General features: G+C 41.6%; 1 protein-coding gene across 6 annotated transcripts in view; it reads right to left on the bottom strand.

Annotated features, from left to right (window-relative positions):
- MTUS1 (microtubule associated scaffold protein 1) overlaps positions 1 to 23,634 on the bottom strand; it is a 186,478-nt gene that overhangs the window by 84,862 nt on the left and 77,982 nt on the right. For 4 of the 6 annotated variants that reach the window (XM_059882221.1, XM_015460846.3, XM_005225980.5 and 1 more), the window contains exon 4: positions 5,871 to 6,032. The exons of 1 other annotated variant lie outside the window; for it this stretch is intronic. In XM_059882221.1, coding sequence (XP_059738204.1) covers positions 5,871 to 6,032 — 162 coding nt within the window. Of the gene's footprint in view, positions 1 to 3,797; positions 4,067 to 5,870; positions 6,033 to 23,634 lie in introns of those variants that run through there. One more of the 6 variants, NM_001372083.1, reaches the window with a different exon arrangement.

The raw sequence follows: 23,634 nt of genomic DNA, 5'->3' as shown, positions 1-23,634 counted from the left end.
TTTTAAAGAACCGATGGGGAGTGACTTCATAGTCTTAAAGAAACAAAACCAAAGTGTCATAGAGCATGTCTTTTAGAATTTCATATAAAATGGATATTGGGTTTCAATCAACATTTCCACCTACACTAAATCAAAATCTATGAAGGGAAGTGAATGACGTTATTGGTATCAACCATGTATTACAACAATCTGGATCCGAGTCTGCCTTTTCTTGACACATTTTGAAAGCTATATTCAGCAGCAAATAAGTTGCCTATTCAAATTTTGAAAAATTGAATTTAACTTACAGATATATTATAAATTCATATGATAGTAAATCCACATGTTTTATTTCTAAGTTTTGAACATAAAGACTTTCAGTTTCCAAAGGACTCGGTAAGAGGATTTGTCATGAAAGCAAAAGTCTTTTCTCACGAGGGACAATATTCCCAACTCAGTCATGTGCAGAACAGGAGGCGCTGGGGGCCAGGTGTCTCACCGCCACCCTGGAGGCTCAGTCCTGCCGGCATGCGATCGCATCAGTGTTAACACATGAGGGTCAACATTCCCTACGACAAGGATAAAAATGAGCTTGACTTGGGGTACAAACACACACACACACACACATATATATATATACACATACGCACACACTCATATAAACACACACTTCCATTTTTATGTGACATATATAAACTCACACACATATATGCACATATGCACACATAAACACATACACTTCCATTTTTATATGACATATATAAACACACACACACACACACACACATACACATATGCACACACTCACAGACACACACATCTCTCTCTCTCTGATCATCTACTATACATGCCCCCTTCATTCTCTCCCATGTTACTAATGTGCTGACCTGTGACCAACACTTACACATCCCTCAGTTCTCTAAAGCTCTCCTCTAAGCTGGCCTGTCGCTTTCCAGTAAACCCCAACTGGAAGGACGACCTTTATTACAAGGCACGATGCCTTGAGAATATTTCTCCTGCCTTCTATTTCAGCTGGGCAGCCGGCTGGGTATGCTGAGAATGTCTGCATTTCCTCTCGCCTAGAGTTATTATGTCCCAGTGATAAACCCTTCAGCGGCACAAGTTCCAACAGAATGACGGAAGCACCTTAGTGTCGAGGAAGGGAATGGAGCCTGTACTATCTGAATCCTGGTCCTGACTGGGCCACTGCCCAGCTGTGCTGAATCGTGTCACCTGTCTACGCAGGAGAGGGTCTGAACCCCTAGTGTGCAGACAGCGCAGACCCCCACTAACGGGCGCGGGGTCCCTCTGAGGCCAAACACCCAGTGGGAATTCTCCCCAGTACGGTGCTCCAGGAGACACAGCCACTCCGTGACAGCTGGTTTGTAGACTCAACGTGTGAGGTCCCACGAGTGATCGCCCGTGCCTCAGCCAGGTCTAATACACACTGTTTTAGAACTGCCCCCATGTTGTTGTCAGCCCTGGTCTTAGCTGCCCTGATTATGCCAGAGTAACAGATGCTCGTGAATCCTTCATTTCCCCACACGCAGAATGTGGTTCAAGTGAAATGACAGAGATGACCGAGTCTACAGATAAAATGAAGAGATTTCCAGAGAAGTCCAAGCACAAGGAAAAAGATTTCCCTGCTAGAGAAAGGCTTCCACTGTTCCAAACTGTTATTTGAGAACTAACACTTCACACCACACTCTAGCGCCTGCTCCACGTTAGTTTTTGTTTTTGTTTAAAAAACATGTATATACACACGGAGCCAACCTTCTGCTTGTTTTCCGAACTTTCGATGAATCAGCTTAACACTTCCCACTGCGCCAGATCCTCTGCCCACCTGGCTTCGAATCAAATCACGACTTAATGTCCAAGCTCTCAAATTCCAAATGCAAAATCACCCAACCTGTACTAACAGGAAGGTCTCAGACACAGTCCAGAAAAGAATGAAGACAAAACACCAGTCTAGATGATAGTATTTTCTTATTCACTTGTCCATTCGGATGTGCTTAAGTAGTGGGTATGTGCTGGAACACGGGGCCAACGTATGTACCACCTGCCTTTCACCGCCTGCCTCACCTCAGGCAGGCTTCAGTGGTCAAACCCACGCTGGGTTTGCTCTGAACCTGGAAGCAGCTGGGAAAACTTTCACTGCTGTCCGGGTGATTCTCACCAACTGACCGGTATTGGCAGGTGACACAATACCCACTTGCCATTCAGCAATGAGGACGGGACTGAAGGCTAGTGAGACAGATCCTTCTCTCCATCACCTTGATCCCTGCTCCAAACACCCTTCTTCCAAGCTATTAGGTACCATTTTATCATCATGAAGAAAACTAAAGGTAGGCAGAAGCCTTTGCCACCGAAAGGATTTAGGGGATTTAGGACAATCTGGGTCTCCCCGCCCATTCATCAGGTGAGAACACTGAGGCTAAGAGGGTGTGAGACTGTCCAGCTTCCATGAGTTAGTAAGACAGCTTGCAGGAGTTCAACTCGGATGCTCTTTTCTACCGTACCATGCCGCTCGCACAGGGGCTGGCCATGAAGGTGAAGGGAGAGAAAGCTCCATGTCTTTAGTTTACCTTCACCCGTTCCGTCTCCCAGACAGTGCAGACAGCTCGGGCGTGCAACCTTTCATTTCCCCTTGCCATCTGTCTCTCAAAAATAAATGTGCTCATCATGCTTTTCCGGCCAAACTGGAAGGTGTAAGATGCTCTTGGGCTTCATATCTGCTAATATGGCAAAATTCTTGACTCCCCTGAGACCGCCTTCTACACTCACACAAAGGTCCCTCAAACCTTCCCCTCTTTACAAGACCTACACTATATAACGTATTTTTATCCAATGATCTTAAAAACTGGACCTTAGCTCTCTGAGTCTGGAAGAGCTTACAACGTTTAACCTCTAAAAATGAGCATATTTGATACAGAAACTACCAGATTAAATTTTGTACTAATATATGTTAAAAAAAAAAATCAACACTGTAACTTTAAAAATTTTCTATGCTGAAAAGAACACACACAAAGCACCTGCTGGAACCCCCACAAAAGAAAGGTTTATTGTCTTATACATTTTGATTCAGTTGCTTTAGAACTTGGTCGTGTTATTTCTCTAGCATCCTTAAGCACGGCAACCCAGAATTTTCTAAGAGCATCTTGCCATCTCAGAAGCGACTGCACTGACAGCATCACATCACAAAGAGAGGAGCAAACAAAGCAAGGAAACGTTCTTTAAAAGCATCCAAAGGCTTCACCCCAGAAGAATTTAAAACACAGATCGAAAGGTTATTTCCTAACATGACCAGAAATCATGATCGTTCCATGATCATTATCAGAAATCAGAAACACTGCAGCTCAAAATGATTTTTTTCACGTTTGAAGGTAATTCCGAAAAAACACACATTTTAAATATTTTTAGATAGCATATAAGTAAAAGCATTAAAATGTGATGATTTGATTCTAAGTCTAGGAAAGTATTTTCCCTATACTCACACAACGACTGGGCAAACAAAAACTACCAGTTGTTGCATCACAAATGAGACCATTAACTAGTCTTTTATAAAGTAATCTCATGTGCCAAGAACATCGACAACATTGCTGAATTATATTTAATCCGAGTTCCCAAACACAAAACACACAATAAAATTGGTTCTATGAAGAACCATTCACAACTTCAATATAAACATGCCCGAGAAATACCACAATTAACAAATTACGAGTTATAAAGATAGCAATTGAGAGATACTAAGTCAATTTATTGAAGGAAATTTAAGCATGCTTACAAAGAAAGAATCAAACCAGAAATCGTCGACCTACTTCTTTTGCCAGTAAACGTGGCTAACAAAGGAACTATACAAAGGGTGTAGGATCCCAGAACCAGCAATGTCAATAAGGTAGCATCGTAGTGCCTCTCTGAGCCGGCTGGTGCGGAGAATGTAGAATTGATAAATATTTTCGAAGACGCATCCGTTTCTGTACAGCTGCGAAATCCTCCTGGTATAGTCATTTAAAAGGATCACAGCAAGCTCAAGCAAGGAAAACTGCAGCCATGTTCACGCTCCTATTCCTCATGCTTGCTCTTAGTGAATTAGAATGGAGCAGGGAAAAAAAAAAAAAAAACTAAGCTCCCAGGCACTACACAGAACAGATTAAACCGGCTAGTGGATCCATCTAAGAAAGAAACTCATTTGAACGCTTCATCTGAGACAGGGACACACAGCCAGTAGACAGGCTCTGTGGGTCCACGGGAAGCCCCTTTGTTAAAAGACAAAAAGGAACAGACAAAAGCACTGTGACACCCTCCTTGGGAGTGTCAGACGCGGTCCTGAGCGGGGCCGTGGCAACATGGCTGTCGCTGGGGACGCTGGGCAGTGGCTCTACGGACGCGCCTCCTGCCAGGGTCACAAGCGCCAACACTACACAACCCTCCAGGCCCCTCTGAGAGCACCTGGGTGCTTCTATTCAGGTGGTTTTGTTTTTAACATTTCCTGTTACAAACAGAGAATGCTGCAAGTGCAATGACCTTAAGGGAATACACGTGTCAATGACCTTTTCAAATCAAGAGTCAACAGATAAACGCAAACCCTCTGATCTGCCACGACTTCAAACTTCAAGTAGCAAGTGGATAACGGTCCCATCTCACTGCAAGTAACATATCCCAGGGTCCCTAAAGTTCCTATATACAACTATTTACTCTCATAGGAGACCAGATCCTGCTGCTAAGTAACCTCTTGGAAATGTGCTCATTCTTTCAGTCATTAATTCCAAGTCTTAACCATAAACTTTCTCAGTTCTGTCACATGCTGGCTGAGTGCCCTTGGACCAGGGACAACCTCTCTGAGCCACAATTACCTCGCGTGTAAAATCAGGGTAATGGAAGTTATTTGAGAAAAAAAACAGAGAAAGTATGTACAGTAACACTGTAAGGTGCTCCACACCCAGAAGGTTCAATAACATGACTCCAATCTGTCCTTGTCCTCTCACAGAAAGAAGAAACTGATTCCCTCTAAGGCAGAGAGAACTCCCCTCCTCCCCACCACTCCCTTATTCCTTGTTTCATCTGATATTCTAGTTATCCACGTAAACATCTTCTTTATCCTCAACTATCTTTCCCAGAGGGACAATTTCTCTGATATCTCATATCCTTCCCAGCATCTACAGTGCTGCTTATATACAGCAGGCACTCCAAAATTCCTCACATTTGTTAATCCATGAGCTACTGTTGAAAGAAATGAAAAAGGAAATGAGCAAATAAACACTAAGACCAAATACATCTTTTGAATGAAAAGGATAACTCAACTTACTATTTAAGAAAATAACTCTGTCATTTTATACACAGAAAACAAAATTCATACTAATTGAAAATCCCCCAAATATTCTGTTTAAATTATTTAAAACTAAGCTTGAAGTTAAAATATTCACTCCTAATACATTGAATCTAGCATCCAAAGTTTAAGATTAGGAAATACAAACAAACGAACAAATGCTTCTACAAAATGCAGCCGTTTACAAAGCAAATGAAACTGAAGTTATCTATTTTTCTGATTTCCAGTTGGGTTCCAACAGTTCCTAGATCACTTTCTTTCCTTAAACAAACAAACAGAAAAAACAACCCACCACCACCAACAATAACAACAACAAAAAAAACACCCACATGCCTTCAACAGATAAGTATGTCAGTGTTTCCTAGCACATTCATCAAAAGAGAATGTCGTTGAGACAACTTTCTTCTCCTGCCAAACTTTTTTTTAGCAATTCCAAGGGAGAAGCAGGATGTGCATTTTCCCCCTAAATCACAGAATCAAAAATCCTGATAATTGGTAGCTCATTAGATTTCTCTCACAACTACAGTTTCAACAGGCCCCAAAGTCTGACGTAAGACTGACTTACAGTTGTTGCTGTAAGCGCTCAGCTCACTGTGGACGCTGGCGACAGAGGAGGCGCTTTCTGTCCTCCGCAGCGCAGGGTTTTTCACAGATGCTTTGGGTCTAGGAAGCAATCTGGGCAGATTCACACGAGACGGCTGCGCTGTTTTCAAGGATGCGGGTTTTCCTTGGGGATTGAAAAAAAGACAAAAAGTTTCCACGGCTATTCATTCCAAAAGCTCTAAGCTTGTAAACCCGAGCTCCTACATGAACAAGTGAAAGTGAAGTCATTCAGTCGTGTCCGACTCTTTGCGACCCCGTGGATAGTAGCCTGCCAGGCTCCTCAATCCATGCAATTTTCCAGGCAAGAATACTGGAGTGGGTTGCCATTTCCTTGTCCAGGGATGAACAAGTGAGTCAAGATGTAAAATGAATATTCAGAATTACGCAGGAAGGATTCCTGTGATCTTATAACAGTGAAGGAATTAACTCGGGTCTTCTGTGACATGGGCTTCCCTGGTGGCTCAGATGGGAGACTCAGGAGACCTGGGTTCCATCCCTGGGTTGGGAAGATCTCCTGAAGAAGGGAATGGCTACCCACTCCAGTATTCTTGCCTGGAGAATTCCATAGACAGAGGAGCCTGATGAGCTACAGTAGTCCATGGGGCCGCAAGGAGTCAGACACGACTGAGTGACTAACATACATGCTTCTGTGACACAGAGTCATTTGAGACAGAAACTTTTGGCAATGTTGAAATCAAGGGATAAACAAATTGATATGACTTCCCGCAATACTGTTGATTTAAAAGTAAACAAATTAGTGTGTTCACACACTACGCTACGAGATAAAAACTAGGTGAAAACTAAAAAACAACCAAGATAGGAAGGAAGAAGTCCATTTGAGAAAAACAATTCAAAAATACCTAATGCCTAACAGCAGGTGGTGCTATATTATTAGCATTCTTTTTTCATCTGCCCTTTTCATCCTTGGGCTTCCCTGATAGCTCAGTTGGTGAAGAATCCACCTGCAATGCAGGAGACCCTGGTTCAATTCCTGGGTTGAGAAGATCCTCTGGAGAAAGAATAGGTTACCCACTCCAGTATTCTTGGGCTTCCCTGGCTCTTCCCCCAATGCAGGAGACCTGGGTTTGATCCCTGGGTTAGGAAGATCCCATGGAGAAGGGAAAAGCTACCCACTCTGGTATTCTGACCTGGAGAATTCCACGGATAATACAGTCCATGCAGTCGCAAAGAGTCAGACACGATTGAGCGACTTTCACTTTCATCTTTACTCTTTATTTGCCAAACTTAAATGGTTCTCATTCAAACTCCTAGCTCTTTTTTGTAGCAAGTACATCCACTTTTCTATAAGACATGTATGGACACTTCCCATTCTGTGGCATCCTTGAAACCACACTATCCTGATGCTTCCACCTGAACATGGGCATTTCCTAAGTCCATGCCTTGGCTCCAACTTTTTACATATCTGCCTCTCCAGGAGAGTCTATTGTATCTACTTTAACCACTGCCCTATCTCGATGAACCCCAAATTCTCACCTGCAGCTCTGTCCTCCTGAATCTCAATGGCACTCACATTTTCATTTTCTTGCTGAAAGTTGTAACTTGGGCAATTAGACAACCTCCTACCTACTAACGTTAATCGTAATTAAATTCTCCTTTTTCCCCACCCCCAAAACATTGGAATCAGCTTTTTTCCCCCATCAGATTCTCACATTATCTAACATTAAGTCTCTCAACACCACTAGGATCATACAACTGAAGAATGTCAAGAGTTGAAAAAGACCTTAGCTGTAAATTATCGAGTCACATATTACCAATGTCGCCATAAGAAAGGAAAGTAGGTTTTCCAAAGAGTAATGCTCACTGCTTTGTCCCAATTATTTCACTTATAAAAATCTCCCCTTAACAGAAAAGAAAGCACAAGAAGTACTTGAGGCCTGGCATCTAAAGTTCTCCTGTCTGCAGCCTCAACGCTGGGCTGACCTTCGTACATAAACGTGAGCCCTGCTCCAGGCATCCTGGTTTTTCCTGACACCAGGATGTGCTATTCCAATCCATCAGGCACATCATTTCTTCTCAAAAAGTTCTCCTCCTCTCAATCTAAATGCTACAAATCCTTACCTACTCCTTTAAATGTTGCCTAAATAACTGTATTAGATTTTAAAGTTCTGTCCTTCCACCCTTTTCAGCTCCATCGTGTTGATCTTCTGAATGTGAAAACTAAGGTCAGGACCCAACCTATAATCTGTAATTCCCCATTATCTACGACCTACAGCAGTGGCGCTAGTGGTAAAGAACCTGCCTGCCAATACAGGAGACATAAGAGATGTGGGTTTGATCCCTGGGTCAGGAAGATCTCCTGAAGAAGGCAATGGCAACCCACCCTAGTATTCTTGCCTGGAGAATCCCACAGACAGAGGAACCTGGTGGGCTATGGTCTATGAGGTCACAAAGAGTTGGACATGACGGAAGCAACTTAGCACCACCCAGTGTTAGCACCATTATCTGCAGGATGACATTATTTTTAATCCCTTAATTAATATTTAAATTTAAAGACATAAGAAGCAGTTCTAGGGTGGATTCCTAACCAGTTCTTTCTCGAGTGCTTCACATGCGCTTACCTCTCTACACACACACCCATAGACACACATCTTTTTATTTTTCCAGGACTTTTTACTCTGTTCTTCTCTTCTGTCCATCCCTGTGAATACAATGGGCTTCTTTCCCTCCAGTCCCCAAACTCTGCCTAGTGACTTACAAAGTGAGTTGACGAGAATCACCACCTCTTAGTGAAGCCTTTCCTTCCTAGTCATAGGAAACACCATCTTCCAACAACACAAGAGACGACTCTACACATGGACATCACCAGATGGTCAGTGCTGAAATCAGATTGATTATATTCTTTGCAGCCAAAGATGGAGAAGCTCTATACAGTCAGCAAAAACAACACCAGGAGCTGACTCTGGCTCAGATCATGAACTCCTTATTGCAAAATTCAGACTTAAATTGAAGAAAGTAGGGAAAACCACTAGACCATTCAGTTATGACTTAAGTCAAATCCCTTATGATATACAGTGGAAGTGATAAATAGATTCAAGGGACTAGACCTGATAGAGTGCCTGAAGAATTATGGACAGAGGTTTGTGACACAGTATAGGAGGCTGTGATCAAAAAAAAAAGGCTGTGATCCCCCAAAAAAAGAAACACAAAAAGGCAAAACGGTTGTCTGAGGAGGCCTTACAAATAGCTGAGAAAAGAAGAGAAGCAAAGGCAAACGAGAAAAAGAAAGATCTATCCATTTGAATGCAGAGATCTAAAGAATAGCAAGGAGAGATAAGAAAGCCTTTCTAAGTGATCAATGCAAAGAAACAGAGGAAAACCATAGAATGGGAAAGACTAGAGATCTCTTCAAGAAAATCAGAGATGCCAAGGGAACATTTAGTGCAAAGATGGGCACAATAAAAGACAGAAGTGGTATGGACCTAATAGAAGCAGAAGATATTAAGAAGAGGTGGCAAGAATACACAGGAGAACTATACAAAAAAGATCTTCATGACCCAGATAACCACAATGGTGTGATCATTCACCTAGAGCCAGACATCCTGGAGAGCAAGGTCAAGTGGGCCTTAGGAAGCATCACTATGAACAAAGCTAGTGGAGGTGATGGAATTCCAGTTGAGCTATTTCAAATCCTAAAAGATGACACTGTAAGTGCTGCACTCAATATGGTAGCAAATTTGGAAAACTCAGCAGTGGCCACAGGACTGGAGAAGGTCAGTTTTCATTCCGATCCCAAAGAAGGGCAATGCCAGAGAATGTTCAATCTACTGCACAGTTGCACTTATCTCATATGCTAGCAAAGTAATGCTCAAAATTCTCCAAGCTAGGCTCCAACAGTACCTGAACCAAGAAATTCCAGATGTTCAAGCTGGATTTAGAAAAGGAAGAAGAACCAGAGATCAAATTGCCAACATCTGATGTATCATCAAAAAAGCAAGAGAATTCCAGATAAATATCGACTTCTGCTTCATTGACTATGCTAAAACATTTGACTGTGTGAATCACAACAAACTGTGCAAAATTCTTAAAGAGATGGGAATACCAGGCCACCTTACCTGCCTCCTGAGAAACCTGTATGGAAGTCAAGAAGCAACAGTTAGAACCGGACATGGAACATGGACTGGTTCCAAATAGGAAAAGGAGTACGTCAAGGCTGTATATTGTCACCCTGCTTATTTAACTTATATGCAGAGTATATCATGTGAAATGCTGGGCTGGATGAAGCACAAGCTGGAATCAAGATTGCCGGAATAAATATCAATAATATTTTCTTGGGCTGCAAAATCACTGCAGATGGGAACTGCAGCCATGAAATTAAAAGACACTTGCTCCTTGGAAGAAAAGCTATGACCAACCTAGACAACATATTAAAAAGCAGAGACATTACTTTAACAACAAAGGTCTGTCTAGTCAAAGCTATGGTTTTCCCAGTAGTTATGTATGGATATGAGGTATGGAACATAAAGAAAGGTGAGCACCGAAGAATTGATGCCTTTGAACTGTGGTGCTGGAGAAGACTCTTGAGAGTCCCTTGGACTGCAAGGAGATCCAACCAGTCCACCCTAAAGGAAATCAGTCCTGAATATTCATTGGAAGGACCGATGCTGACGCTGAAGCTCCAATACTTTGGCCACCTGATGCAAAGAGCTGACTCATAGGAAAAGACCCTGATGCTGGGGAAGACTGAAGGCGGGAGGAGAAGCGGACAACAGAGGATGAGATGGTCGGATGGCATCTCCGACTCGATGGACATGAGTTGGAACAAGGTCCCGGGGTTGGTGATGGACAGGGAAGCCTGGCGTGCTTTGGTGAAGTAGGCATTGTCCTGTGTCCTCTGTGGAATGGGAAAGACTTATGCTGGGACCGTAAATTGCCATTAGATGGGAAGGGTGGGGTTGGATGACAGAGAGACTTGTGAAAATGGGAGGGGCCAGTCCATGGGGTCTCAAAGAGTAGGACACGCCTGAGGGACTGAACTGAACCTCCTTCCTGGACACTCCCGTCTGAGGGCAAAGGACCACACCTTCCTACTCAGATCCACACTTCTGTTACAACATCTGTTTCAATGTGCCTCTCAGACTAGTCTGTATGGCCCGTGAGACCAGGAAGAGAACTGAATTCAATTCCGCTCAGGACATAGCTAAGCATCTAGCGTGGAGTGAGTCTTAATGCTTGCTAAATGAATTAACTTTTGTTTTGAGGCCAAGAGTATGGTGGGGGGAAAATAGTTGGGAAAGGACACAGACTGTTGGCTCTCAGATGCATAAGGCCCAAGGATAACATCAGACATGGTGACTAGAGTTGATATATAGTGCTATCACTGTAGCAAAATTGCTATGAGAGTAGAACACACATGTTCATACACACATGGTAAATACATGAGGGAATGAGGTTTAACTAGATGGTAGCAATCCTTTAACAATGTATATGTATATAAATCAAATATCTTACAAATTATATCTCAATGAAGCTATAAAATACACATAGAATTTTAATGATAACAGTAATGGAGCTAGTTTAAAAAAAATTTTAAGGGGGAATCCCCCGGCAGTTCAGTGGTTAGGACTCCATGCTTTCATTGCCCAAGCGCCTGGGTTCAATCCCTGTACAGGGAACAAACGGCATGGTGTGGCCAAAAATAAAAAAAAATTTAAAGGCCAAGAGTGAAGGATAAATTTTAATAATCTCTTCTCTCACCATCTACACTGAAGCATTCAACACTTAATCAATTTTTATCAGCTTAGCTGTCCTTCGTTAATAGACTCTTCACTCTATCTATTAAAGGGGGACTTTTTTTACATTCCTTATAATAATTAGCAGATAACAGATATTCAAGTAGCCATTTGACTTTTTAATGTATTTTTGGCCACTGATTTTACTTGCTCTCAGGAGGGATAAACAGATTTTACAATATAAATTTACCAAATTGCTGCTCCTTCAGCAAATTCGTTCTAATCAGCCGTTATTATTGGAAACAATGAACAAGGCTGGGTAAGTGACAGATAAAAATTTCTGGGCCACCGTCGCAATGCAGTCAAGGCTCAGCATGTTTAGAAAATTAACCTTTTTTTTTTTTTTTAAGAACATGTTGTCTCACAGCATTGTTTCTGAAAGCATCAAAGGTTTATAGACACTTCTCCGTGTGTCTCAGAATTACTACATACCTTTACCCTCTGATTCCAACACACAGCCTGGCACAGAAGCAAGCTTACCCCCAAAAGCCCGATTCTCATTCCGGAGAACTGGCCCCGCCCATTTTCACAAGTCTCTCTGTCATCCAACCCCACCCTTTCCATCTAATGGCAGTTTACGGTCCCAGCCTGAGTGTTCCCCGTTCCACCATCACCCTAGACCAGCGGGCACTGAGGACACAGGACGATGCCCACTTCACGAAAGGATTACCCCACGGAAACTGAGACGCACCCTGACAGTGCGTTACTATTGCCACCTCCAGTTTATAGATTAGCAACCTACTCACGTGGCTAAATGGCTTCAGGGGTCCCACACCTATAACCAGCAACAGAAAGGGGCCGAACGCAGGTCAGTCCACCACCTGCCCACTGCTGCCTCTTCTGTACCTGAGACCAGCCAGAGCCCCTGCCCCTGCTCGAAGGTGAGCCTGCAAGAACGCTAAAAGCAGCAGGGCCAGCAAAGGCACCTCACCGCTTCACCCACCGTCCTAACGTTTAACTTAATACAAAGTTGACTGACAGAACCTGTAACTGGACTTGGATAAAGAAGCAGTAAAACATACACATCGTAGGCAGTATTACAGGGAAGACATGGCAACATCAGGCTGAACATCTCGGAGGAACCCAAACACCAAATTCCTCAACAGTGAAATCAAGACAGGACAGCTCCTCCAGTTCTGAAAAGATGACCGTTACCAGTTTATGTCACGCCGTCTGACCTATCTCGGCTGTCAACCATAAAGGTTTAAGACCTTCCTACAGAGATATTACATGGGCCTTAGTGGTTTATTTTAAGCTCATGCTGTTAGCATCAGCCTACTTAGAGACAACAGATTTGTTCTGATTCTATCATGATAACCATCTTTTGTCCAAGAAAACCTGGAAAGAATAACACCTTCACTTTGCCTTAGACAGTAACACAGATTCTACTGGTTTTGAAACATACCTTCATCAAATAAGCAATTTACTTGGAAAACCACCTTGGAAAATCTGATTAATTATACTGCCTTTCAACAACAAAAAATCATTAAGAAACACCTTATAAAACTGAAAATCTGTAAGATATTTATTAAGTGGAAAATAGGACTGTGTTAATATTACCCAGTTTCCTTAAGTTTGTACTTATCTAAATGTTGAAAAATTCCAGAAGGATATAGAAAAATTTTATGGGCCTCTTATGGGATAGAGACATAGGGGAAAAGAGAAGGAAAGTAACAGAAATGGGGAATTTTCCCTTCATACTTTATATACTTACATGTCACTCCATGTGAATTCTTTCTCACCATAAGTCTATTTTTATAATATAAAAAGAATATTATTAAAGTCGATGGGCTCAAACATTTAAACAGAAAGAGATACTCTAGACAAAACAGATTAACAACTAAAAATGGATAAACTGGACCAATAATTAAAGTAAGTAGATTCTAATAATCTTTTTTTTCCTGTACATCTATAAGCATTAGGTACTCTTTAATTCTTTAAATTTTAGTACAAAAAAGTCAATGCCATAATCGACACTTTTATGTGGTCAAGATGAAAAGCCACTTTACTACTGGAAAAATCTTCACAAAACCATAATGGTATGTTTCCTTTGGACTGGAAATTAAAGACAAAGAATGAACTCCTGAATGGCACTCCTTTGTTCTGACACTCATATTAAATGATGCCTCCTCCAACAGGAGCTCCCAGAGGCTTCACAGAATGGAGTGTCCTCTCTCAGCTCCAACTTGGCCTCGTCCATTCTTTAAGGAAAAACCTGGGAAAGAATCTGGGTCCCACACAGCTCACAAAACACCTTCAAAGAAGTGAGAGCAGTTTCCAAAGCCACAGAAACATCTACCAGTTGAAGCAAGTTTTCACCTCTGAACTCTCAATGAGATAAGAATGAATTCAGCTTTAATGTATTTTTCACAAGACTGTTCCACACTGAAAAAATGACTTGCTGTTCTTTACATTTGGTGAAATTTATGGGTTTTGAAGATGTTGACAAAATTGGCTGACAAAAAAAACTTGCCTATTGTATTCCCTATATTAGAAGACAGATAATCTTAACAAAAATTTAGACAATGGATTCACACGAGGGGTTGTGTTACACATGTATTTAGTACTTGCTTACACAAGGTAAAGTAACTGCAGATGGAGAGGGTGCTGGAAACATCTTTCTACAGAAATCACTACCAAATGTTCTCAGGAAAAATGATTAACTTCTCATTGTATGAAAATGTTTGATTCTGTGATTTGCTTCGCTAAGCAGGAACACAGGTGTCATGGGGAAGAAAAACAACAAGGTTGGAGTGGTGGGCAGTTTACAGTTGGCATTAAGTAGCTTAAAGTTTAAGATGGCATTAATGCCAGGCTAAGAACTTTAGACCTTAATTATGGGGGTGGGGTGTGAACGGGGGGGTGGGGGGCTCTGCAGCTTTCTGAGCTCTTACATCGGAACTTGATCCTGGGGCAGCCCTGTAAAGAGCTGACGGAAGGGAAGAGTTTAAAATCAGGGGAACACTTAGGAAGCTAGTGCACTTGCCAGGGCTAGAGGCAATGGGGATTTTAACTAGACAATGAAAAGGAGATCACTGAGGTCAGTCTGGATATATATGCCACATATTAATATGTGCAATTTAAAATATAAATTACTATAGAAAGTATAATTATTATTAAGGAATGCAAGGGCCATTAACTACTAGAGCCAGGAAAACACCAAATATACAACACAGATAGTTAAAATACAAAAAACAACAAAAGAGAATATATTTATAGCTGTAATTGTAACTTGGGCTCTTTAAACACTACTATAAAGAGGAAGTGAGCTTTGGAGTAATTCTCTGTTACTAGGAATTATTATCATGAAACTAAAGTATGCTTACCCAAAGAAATAAAGAATTAACAATCAGTTATGGGAGAAAAATCATACATATGTCAAACTGCAGCCACAGACTCACTCTCAACCCGGAATGACCAAATTCTCTCATTGACACTAATGCATATATTTAAAATTTTGCTTTGAGGTAGAGTATTGTCTAAAAAGTATTTAAACAGACCTGATAAGCTGCTTAGAAAATACTGTACAGCAATCAACAGCTTTCTGATGTACCAGGGGAAAAAAGGAAAAGATCCTTTGCTTTAGCAACAAAAAGCAATTATACATGCTGACTTGTACACACATACTATTTCTATGAAGAAACCTGTCAAACAGTGTTAGTATGATGAAAAATCACAAAAGTGAGCAGCATAAAAGATCTGAATAAGTGGGACATACACGTTCATTCTTCTCTGAATTAACGTATTGACTCTTATTCCTAGATAAATCATGTCATTATTTTCAAAGAGGAAATTGGGAAAATTTTTTAAAGAGCAATTTAAACTAGAATAAGGAAGAATAGTCAGAATTTTTTAGAACATAAAAATGAGGATTGTAACTCAACAGCAACAGCAACAAAACTGATTTTAAAATGGGCAAAGCACTTGAATAGAACTTGCATGAAAGAAGATACAGTGGCCAAGAAGCACATGAGAAATTGCTCACCATCCCTAGTCATTAGGGAAATGCAAATCAAAACTACAGTAAGATACCACTTCACATCTATTCGTATGGCTATTATAAAAACAAGACAGAAAATAATTGTCAGTAAGAACGTGAGGAAATTAGAACTCTGCACTGGTGCTAGGACAGTAAAATGGTATAGCTGCTGTTGAAAATGGGATGTTGGGTTTCTCAAAAAAAATTAAAAACAGAACTGCTTTATGATTCTTCTGGGTAGTCATCTGAAAGAACTGAAAGCAGGACCTTCAGTAGATACCAGTACATCAGGTTCCTGGGAACATTATTCACAATAGCCAAAAGGCGGAAGCAATCCCAGTGTCCAGCAGTGGATGCCCGGATAAAGAACATACAGCACATACATAATTACCACGAAATATTTATTCAGCCTTTAAATAGGGAGGAAATTATGACACAGGCTACAACATAGATGGACCTAAAGACCTTATGCTAAGTGAAATAAGCTAGTTCCAAAGGACAAATGACTCGTCTTATGTGAGGTGCCTGGAGCAGTCATATTCACAGAGAACAGAAAGGGGATTGCCAGGGGTTGAGGGAAGGGGAGGCTGGGAAGCTGATGTTTATTGGACAGAGTTTCAGGTGCAGAAGAGGAAAAGCTCTGGAGACGGGACGGTGGTGGGGGCCGTACAACAATGGGAATGGACGTCATACCACCAAGCTGTACACTGAAGTTGTTAAAACGGTAAATTTTCCATAGTATTTGTTTTACTACAATTTTTTTTTTAAGTTTAAAAGCGTAGAAGGAATGTTACTAGTTTATTACAGTATAAAATAGTGAAACAGTCTAGTAATGGCAAAAACATATTTACAGATTAATAAACTGGTGTGTCAATCTCAGAAATACAAAAATTTAGAATAAGATAGTGGAGATACTTCAAATCAGTGAAGACACCTATTTGTGATATTAACATATATGAATTAAAAAACAATTAAAAGTGAGAAGCAGTATGGTGTAGTAAAAGTAAAAGTCGACAATCTGGAGTCAGAATTGTCCAACAGTTAAGTTGTGTTCAACTTTGCGAGCCCATGGACTGTGGCATGCCAGGCTCCTTTGTCCCCCATTATCTCCCGGAGTCTGCTCCAATTCATGTCCATCGAGTCGGTGATGCTATGTAAACACCTCATCTTCTGCTGCTCCCTTCTCCTTTTGCCCTCAATCTTTCCCTGCCTAGGTTTAAACCCAGTTCCTCTATGCCATGTCCTCATGCATAAAAGAATGTGGGTGATTATAGTGGACTCATTTCACAGGTGCTTGGGACATTTAGATGAGTTTATATTTTAAGGGCTTAGAATAGCAACTGGCAGATAGTTAAGTGGCATATAAATAGCAGCTACTAGTTCTCATCATACACCATAAATATTTATAAAATTGGATTAAAAAGGAAACTAAAACCATACCAATTAACCATAATAATTATATGTCTTTCAGTTGTGAATCATAAAAACACGAAAAATTACAAGATGTGACTATAAAAAAACGGAAAAATTTCTAAATTGTTGTATGCAAAATAAAGTCATACAATGAAACACAAGCCAAAGGACGACAGATAATATCAAGTCAGTAACAAAGCATCATATGCCCCAAAACAGTACAATATAGCAAAAGGTCTAAACAAGAATAAATTAAAATAGAACTCTTTTTTTTTTTTTTCAATTTAACCTTATCGCGTGTAACATCTCTGTTTCCCCAACTGGCACTCCTAATCTCCATTTCTATTGCTCATCTTATAGAAAGCTTCAAATAAGCCAAATACTTGCGTTCCTAACCATTCTTCAAGTTATGGGTAACCATGTGATCCGGTATGTGCCAATAAGACTTAAAGGTAAGAGTGCCAGGGGGCAAGGTGCTCAGTAGGACCTTTCCTTCCTGATAAAGGTAGGCAGGCATGTCAGGAGAAAGGCCGGTCCGCTCAGCCCACCGCTCCCAGCCTCTGCCCAGCAGCAGCAGGACCTTGGAACCCTTAGCGACCATACTTAACTGAAAAGTCCCTGACAAGAGCAACATGCGGAGGCAGCACGAGGGGAAGGACAGAAGAGGTGACAATACTCAATCACCAACCCAGGAACTGCCTGCCTCTGGCTTCCTGTTAAATAAACACACAATCAGATCAGATCAGATCAGTCGCTCAGTCGTGTCTGACTCTTTGCGACCCCATGAATCGCAGCATGCCAGGCCTCCCTGTCCATCACCAACTCCCGGAGTTCACTCAGACTCACGTCCATCGAGTCAGTGATGCCATCCAGCCATCTCATCCTCTGTCGTCCCCTTCTCCTCCTGCCCCCAATCCCTCCCAGCATCAGAGTCTTTTCCAATGAGTTAACTCTTTGCATGAGGTGGCCAAAGTACTGGAGTTTCGGTCTAAAACAGTTTTTGTCTTAACTACCACATGTTCCTTCCTCCTACCTTTCTGCAGTCCCTTCCTGCTCCTTATTGTGACTCCTTCTCCTCTCTCCAGCCCTTTAAAGCCAGGAGGACCCCAGAGGCACTTCGCACGCACTCCACGGAGTTCCCTAAAGGACCCTTGACCCGTTCTTGTGCTCTGATCCAGTTCAGTGGCTTTAAACACCATCTACCTGTTGGTGAATCTCAAACTAATCTCCCTCGACCAGACTCCTCCTTCACACTCTAGACATTGGTCCGCCTTTCTACGCTGCACCTTCACTTACGTATCTAATATTCATCTCAACATGGTGTTTGTACAACTGAGATCCCGATACCCACCTCCCAGCATCTGTGTCTCCTTCCTGCTTCCCCATCTCAGCATCCCGCCGCTGCTCATACCGGAATACTAGAGCATCTCTGACTCCTCTCTTTTGCTCTTGCCCCTCATCCCACCAGTAAACCCCACTGGCTTTATTTTCAACACATATATCTAGAATCTGGATCCCTCTAAAACCCTATCCAACCCCTCATAGCCCTGTGTAAGCCACAGCCTCCTGCCATGATTACATCGAAACCTCACTGAGCTTTCTGATGCGGCGCTCACCCCATTCAGTGCATCCTCTCCACAGCTGTCACAGTGATTCTGTTACAATTAAAGTCACTTCGGGAGGATGGGCAAAACAGTTAGGGACTCTGAGACTGACATGTACACACTATGGTATTTAAAATGGATAAACAGCAAGGACCTACTGTATAGCACAAGGGACTCTGCTCTGTGTGATGTGGCAGCCTGGATAGGAGGAGAGTCTGGGGGAGAATGGATACATGTGTATGTATGGCTGATTCTCCTTGCTGTCCACCTGAAACTATCACAACATTGTTAATCAGCTATACTGCAATATAAAATTTTAAAAAATCAAAGTCACTTAGGTTAAAAGCCAAAGTCCTTATGATTTTCAAGACTGTATGTGATCTGGCTCTCTACTACCTGTCAAACCTCATCTCCTGGCTCACTTATCTCATTCCTTGCTACTCCTGGAGCTGTTAGACACTGCTTCAGGGCCTTCCCACTTGCTGTTTCCTCTCACTGGTACAGTTTTCTTCCAGATGTTCACGCACTGGGTCCACAGGCCGTCACACAAAAGCCACCACTCCATCCCCTGACCCACGCTCTCTGTCCCTCTCTCTCCCACCCCCCACAAACCCCAACATTTCACATTCCCCTTATTCCACCTTAGTATTTGTTCTCTCTTTAGTACTGGAGGTTGTCAAACATCCTTTATATTTCACTTATGAAGGCCCTGTCTCTCCTACCAGAATGTAACTTCACAGAGGACACATTTTGACCTTGTATTCACTTCAATTTCTGAGCACTTTGCCCCTTGTATCTACAGTCATCGACAAATATTTGAGCGCCAAGCATATGCCAATTAAAATAACACATTTTACTTTCCTAAAGAGTGAATATCTGGCAAGATTGTCAGTGAGGGGAATATAGCCAATATTTTATAATAACTATAAATGGAGTATAACCTTTAAGAATTATGAATCATTATACACCTGTAACTTACATAATATTGAATAGCAACTATACTTCAATTAAAGAAAAATTTAAAACATGTATTGGCTAGGGTGCTGGGATAAATGCTTACAGAGTCAGAGCAGGAGCACAGACTTGCATGTTGTTTCTAAAGGGCAACTTGTAACGTGTATCCAAAGTCTTACAGATGCCCACACCCTCTGATTCCACTTAAAGGAATGTATCTAAGTAATTTATCTGATCAGCTTAAGTACTAATATACAAAGGCCTTCAGTATAGAGTTGTTTAACCTACTGAAAAACACTGGAAACAATGTGATGTTCAAAAAAGTCTGAGAAACAAATCACAACACATTTAGGCTACAACAGAGTCATTTTAAGTCATTTCTTAAAAAGAATATATAAAATAAATAAATATATAAATATAAATAAATATATAAAATAAATATATAAAAACTTCAAAGTCTACCAAAATAGGCACCACACCTTTTAAAATGAAACAGAATTTCAATCAAGTAAGTGCCTACTGACTGTTATGTTTGGGGTTTATTACCCTCTTTTCTTGGTGGTTCAGACATTAAAGAGTCTGCCTACCATGCAAGAGACCCGGCTTCAATTCCTGTGTCGGGAAGATCCCCTGGAGAAGGGAATGGCAACCCACTCCAGTATTCTTGCCTGGAGAGTTCCATGGACAGAGGAGACTCGTGGACTACAGTCCACAGGGTCACAAAGAGTCGAACACAACTGAGTAACCAATACTTACACTTTCTCAGAAATTGTTTTTCCCCATCAAAATGTGTAAGCATATGGGCATGAGAATATGCAAAAAGAAAAACTAGTGAATATCTATAAATTATGAAGTAACACTGGCATTGATTAGATTAAGATGTTCCCCACTCTGCCACTTGCTCCTTCCTTCCCACTTCTAAAGGGCTATGTACTTTTTAAATAGTCTGCTGGGAAGAGGGCATTGGAAATCTGATGTGATATTCAAAGCATTAATACCGGGTTAAATTCATGATACAGTGGGGCAGAGTAAGGTTTACCTTGCTTGGGACAATGCCTGCCATGCTCCTTTCTTGACCTTGACAGACCTGGGCTCTGTCCAAACCCCTTATCTTTGCTGACTGCTTAAACACCAATGCTTCCCTGATAGCTTAGTTGGTTAAGAATTTGCCTGCAATGCAGGAGCCCCAGGTTAGATTCCTGGATCAGGAAGATCCCCTGGAGAAGGGATAGGCTACCCACTCCAGTATTCTTGGGCTTCCCCTGTGGCTCAGCTGGTAAAGAATCCGCCTGCAATTCGGGAGACCTGGGTTCAATCCCTGGGTTGGGAAGATCCCCTGGAGAAGGGGGAGAAGGGAAAGGCTACCCACTCCAGTATTCTGGCTTGGAGAATTCCATGAACTGTATAGTCCATGGGATTGAAAAAAGTCAGACTGAGCGACTTTCACTAAACACCAATGCACTGCACTCTAATTACTTACCTGCCCTCCTCAATTGGTCCACACATTCTGTACTGACTGCCCACGACCTTTACATTCTATACTCTGAACCCTAGCTTCCCATTTATTGATACTTCCTAGTATACCATGGAGAAGGAAATGGCAACCCACTCCAGTGTTCTTGCCTGGAGAATCCCAGGGACGGGGGAGCCTAGTGGGCTTCCGTCTATGGGGTCGCACAGAGTCAGACACGACTGAAGCGACGCAGCAACAGCAACTAGTATACCAGCCAAGTATTAAAAAACATTTGAATTCATATGCTTCCTTCTTATTTTTAATTCTGGGATTTCAGGGGCAGAAATTAAAAAGCAGAGAGCATCAACACTAACCCAAGACTCTTATGTAGGTAAAAGTATACCTCCATTATATTAGAGAATTATCTATATTATTACTGCAAGAAAGAAATTCAACAAACTTTGATATTTGTAAAGTTATACCCTTCTAAATCCCTAGAGCTCTTTTTTTTTTTTTTAAATAGTACTCTAAGGATAGATGTGATGAGGGATGAATTGCCATTGCCGCCTTCTAAGAATGGGCCAAGAATCACATCTTACCCATTCCATGACTCTTCAGGCCCTGGAGTAAGAGTTGCACAGTGCACACTTTCAAACTCTCTGCCAAGGGAACAAGTGAAGTGCAAGTGTGAGTCATTCAGTCTGCCTGACTCTTTGTGACCCCAGGGACTGTAGCCTGCTAGGCTCCTCTGTCCATGGAATTCTCCAGGCAAGCATATGCGAGTGGGTAGCCATTTCCTTCTCCAGGGGATCTTCCCAACCCAGGGATTGAACCTGGGTCTCCTGTATTGCAGGCAGATTCTTTACCATCTAAGCCACAAATGCCTACAAAAATCCAGAATTTCAGAAGCATTCTACATCTATATATTGTAAAATATGACTTCAGTATTCCACATTCTTGAATTAGCTAAGGCAATATTATGCCAGTAGGGTAAAAGAAACTGTCCTCTGTACAATCACGACTATTTCCTTAAGTTCAAAGATATACCATTCAGGTATGACCTAAATCGAATCCTTCACGATTATACAGTGGAAGTGCCAAATAGATTCAAGGGATTAGATCTGATAGACAGAGTGCCTGAAGAACTATGGACGGAGGTTCATGACATTGTACAGGAGGCTGTGATCAAAACCATCCCAAAGAAAAAGAATGCAAAAAGACAAAATGGTTGTCTGAGGAGGCCTTACAAATAGATGAGAAAAGAGGAGAAGTGAAAGGCAAAGAAGATGAGGAAGGATATACCCATCTGAATGCAGAGTTCCAAAGACTAGCAAGAAGAGATAACAAAGCCTTCCTCAGTGATCAATGCAAAAAAACAGAGGAAAACAACAGAATGGGAAAGACTGGAGATCTCTTCAAGAAAATTAGAGATACCAAGGGAATATTTCATGCAAAGATGGGCACAATAAAGGACAGAAACAGTATGGACCTAACAGAAGCAGAAGATATTAAGAAGAGGTGGCAAGAATACACAGGAGAACTATACAAAAAAGATCTTCATGACCCAGATAACCACGATGGTGTGATCACTCACCTAGAGCCAGACATCCTGGAGAGCAAGGTCAAGTGGGCCTTAGGAAGCATCACTATGAACAAAGCTAGTGGAGGTGATGGAATTCCAGTTAAGCTATTTCAAAGCCTGAAAGATGATACTGTGTAAGTGCTGCACTCACTATAGCAGCAAATTTGGAAAACTCAGCAGTGGCCACAGGACTGGAAAAGATCAGTTTTCATTCCAATCCCAAAGAAAGGCAATGCCAAAGAATGTTCAAACTACCGCACAGTTGTATTCATCTCACATGCTAGCAAAGTAATGCTCAAAATTCTCCAAGCTAGGCTTCAACAGTACCTGAACTGAGAAATATCACAAGGTCAAGCTGGATTTAGAAAAGGCAGCGGAACCAGAGATCAAATTGCCAACATCCACTGGATCATCGAAAAACCAAGAAGAGTTCCAGAAAAACATCTACTTTTGGTTTATTGACTACGCCAAAGTCTTTGACTATGTGAATCGCAACAAACTGTAGAAAATTCTTAAACAGATGGGAATATCAGACTACCTGATCTCCCACCTGAGAAATCTGTGTGCAGGTCAGGAAGCAACAGTTAGAACTGGACATGGAACAACAGACTGGTTCCAAATCGGGAAAGGAGTATGTCAAGGCTGTATATTGTCACCCCAATTATTTAACTTATATGCAGAGTATATCATGTGAAATGCCAGACTGGATGAAGCACAAGCTGGAATCAAGACTGCCAGAAGAAATATCAATAACCTAATATATGCAGAAAACACCACCCTTATGGCAGAAAGCGAAGAAAAGCTAAAAAACCTCTTGATGAAAGTGAAAAAGGAGAGTGAAAAAGTTGGCTTAAAACTCAGCATTCAAAAAAATAAGATCATGGCATCCAGTCCCATCACTTCATGGCAAATAGATGGGGAAACAATGGAAACAGGGACAGACTTTATTTTGGGGGGCTCCAAAATCACTGCAGATGGTGACTGCAGCCAT

Source organism: Bos taurus, chromosome 27 (genome assembly GCF_002263795.3).
Source record: "Bos taurus isolate L1 Dominette 01449 registration number 42190680 breed Hereford chromosome 27, ARS-UCD2.0, whole genome shotgun sequence".
NCBI classification, from domain to species: domain Eukaryota; kingdom Metazoa; phylum Chordata; class Mammalia; order Artiodactyla; family Bovidae; genus Bos; species Bos taurus.
The sequence above is the reverse complement of the archived record's forward strand: the minus strand, read 5'-3'. Positions and strand labels throughout refer to the sequence as shown.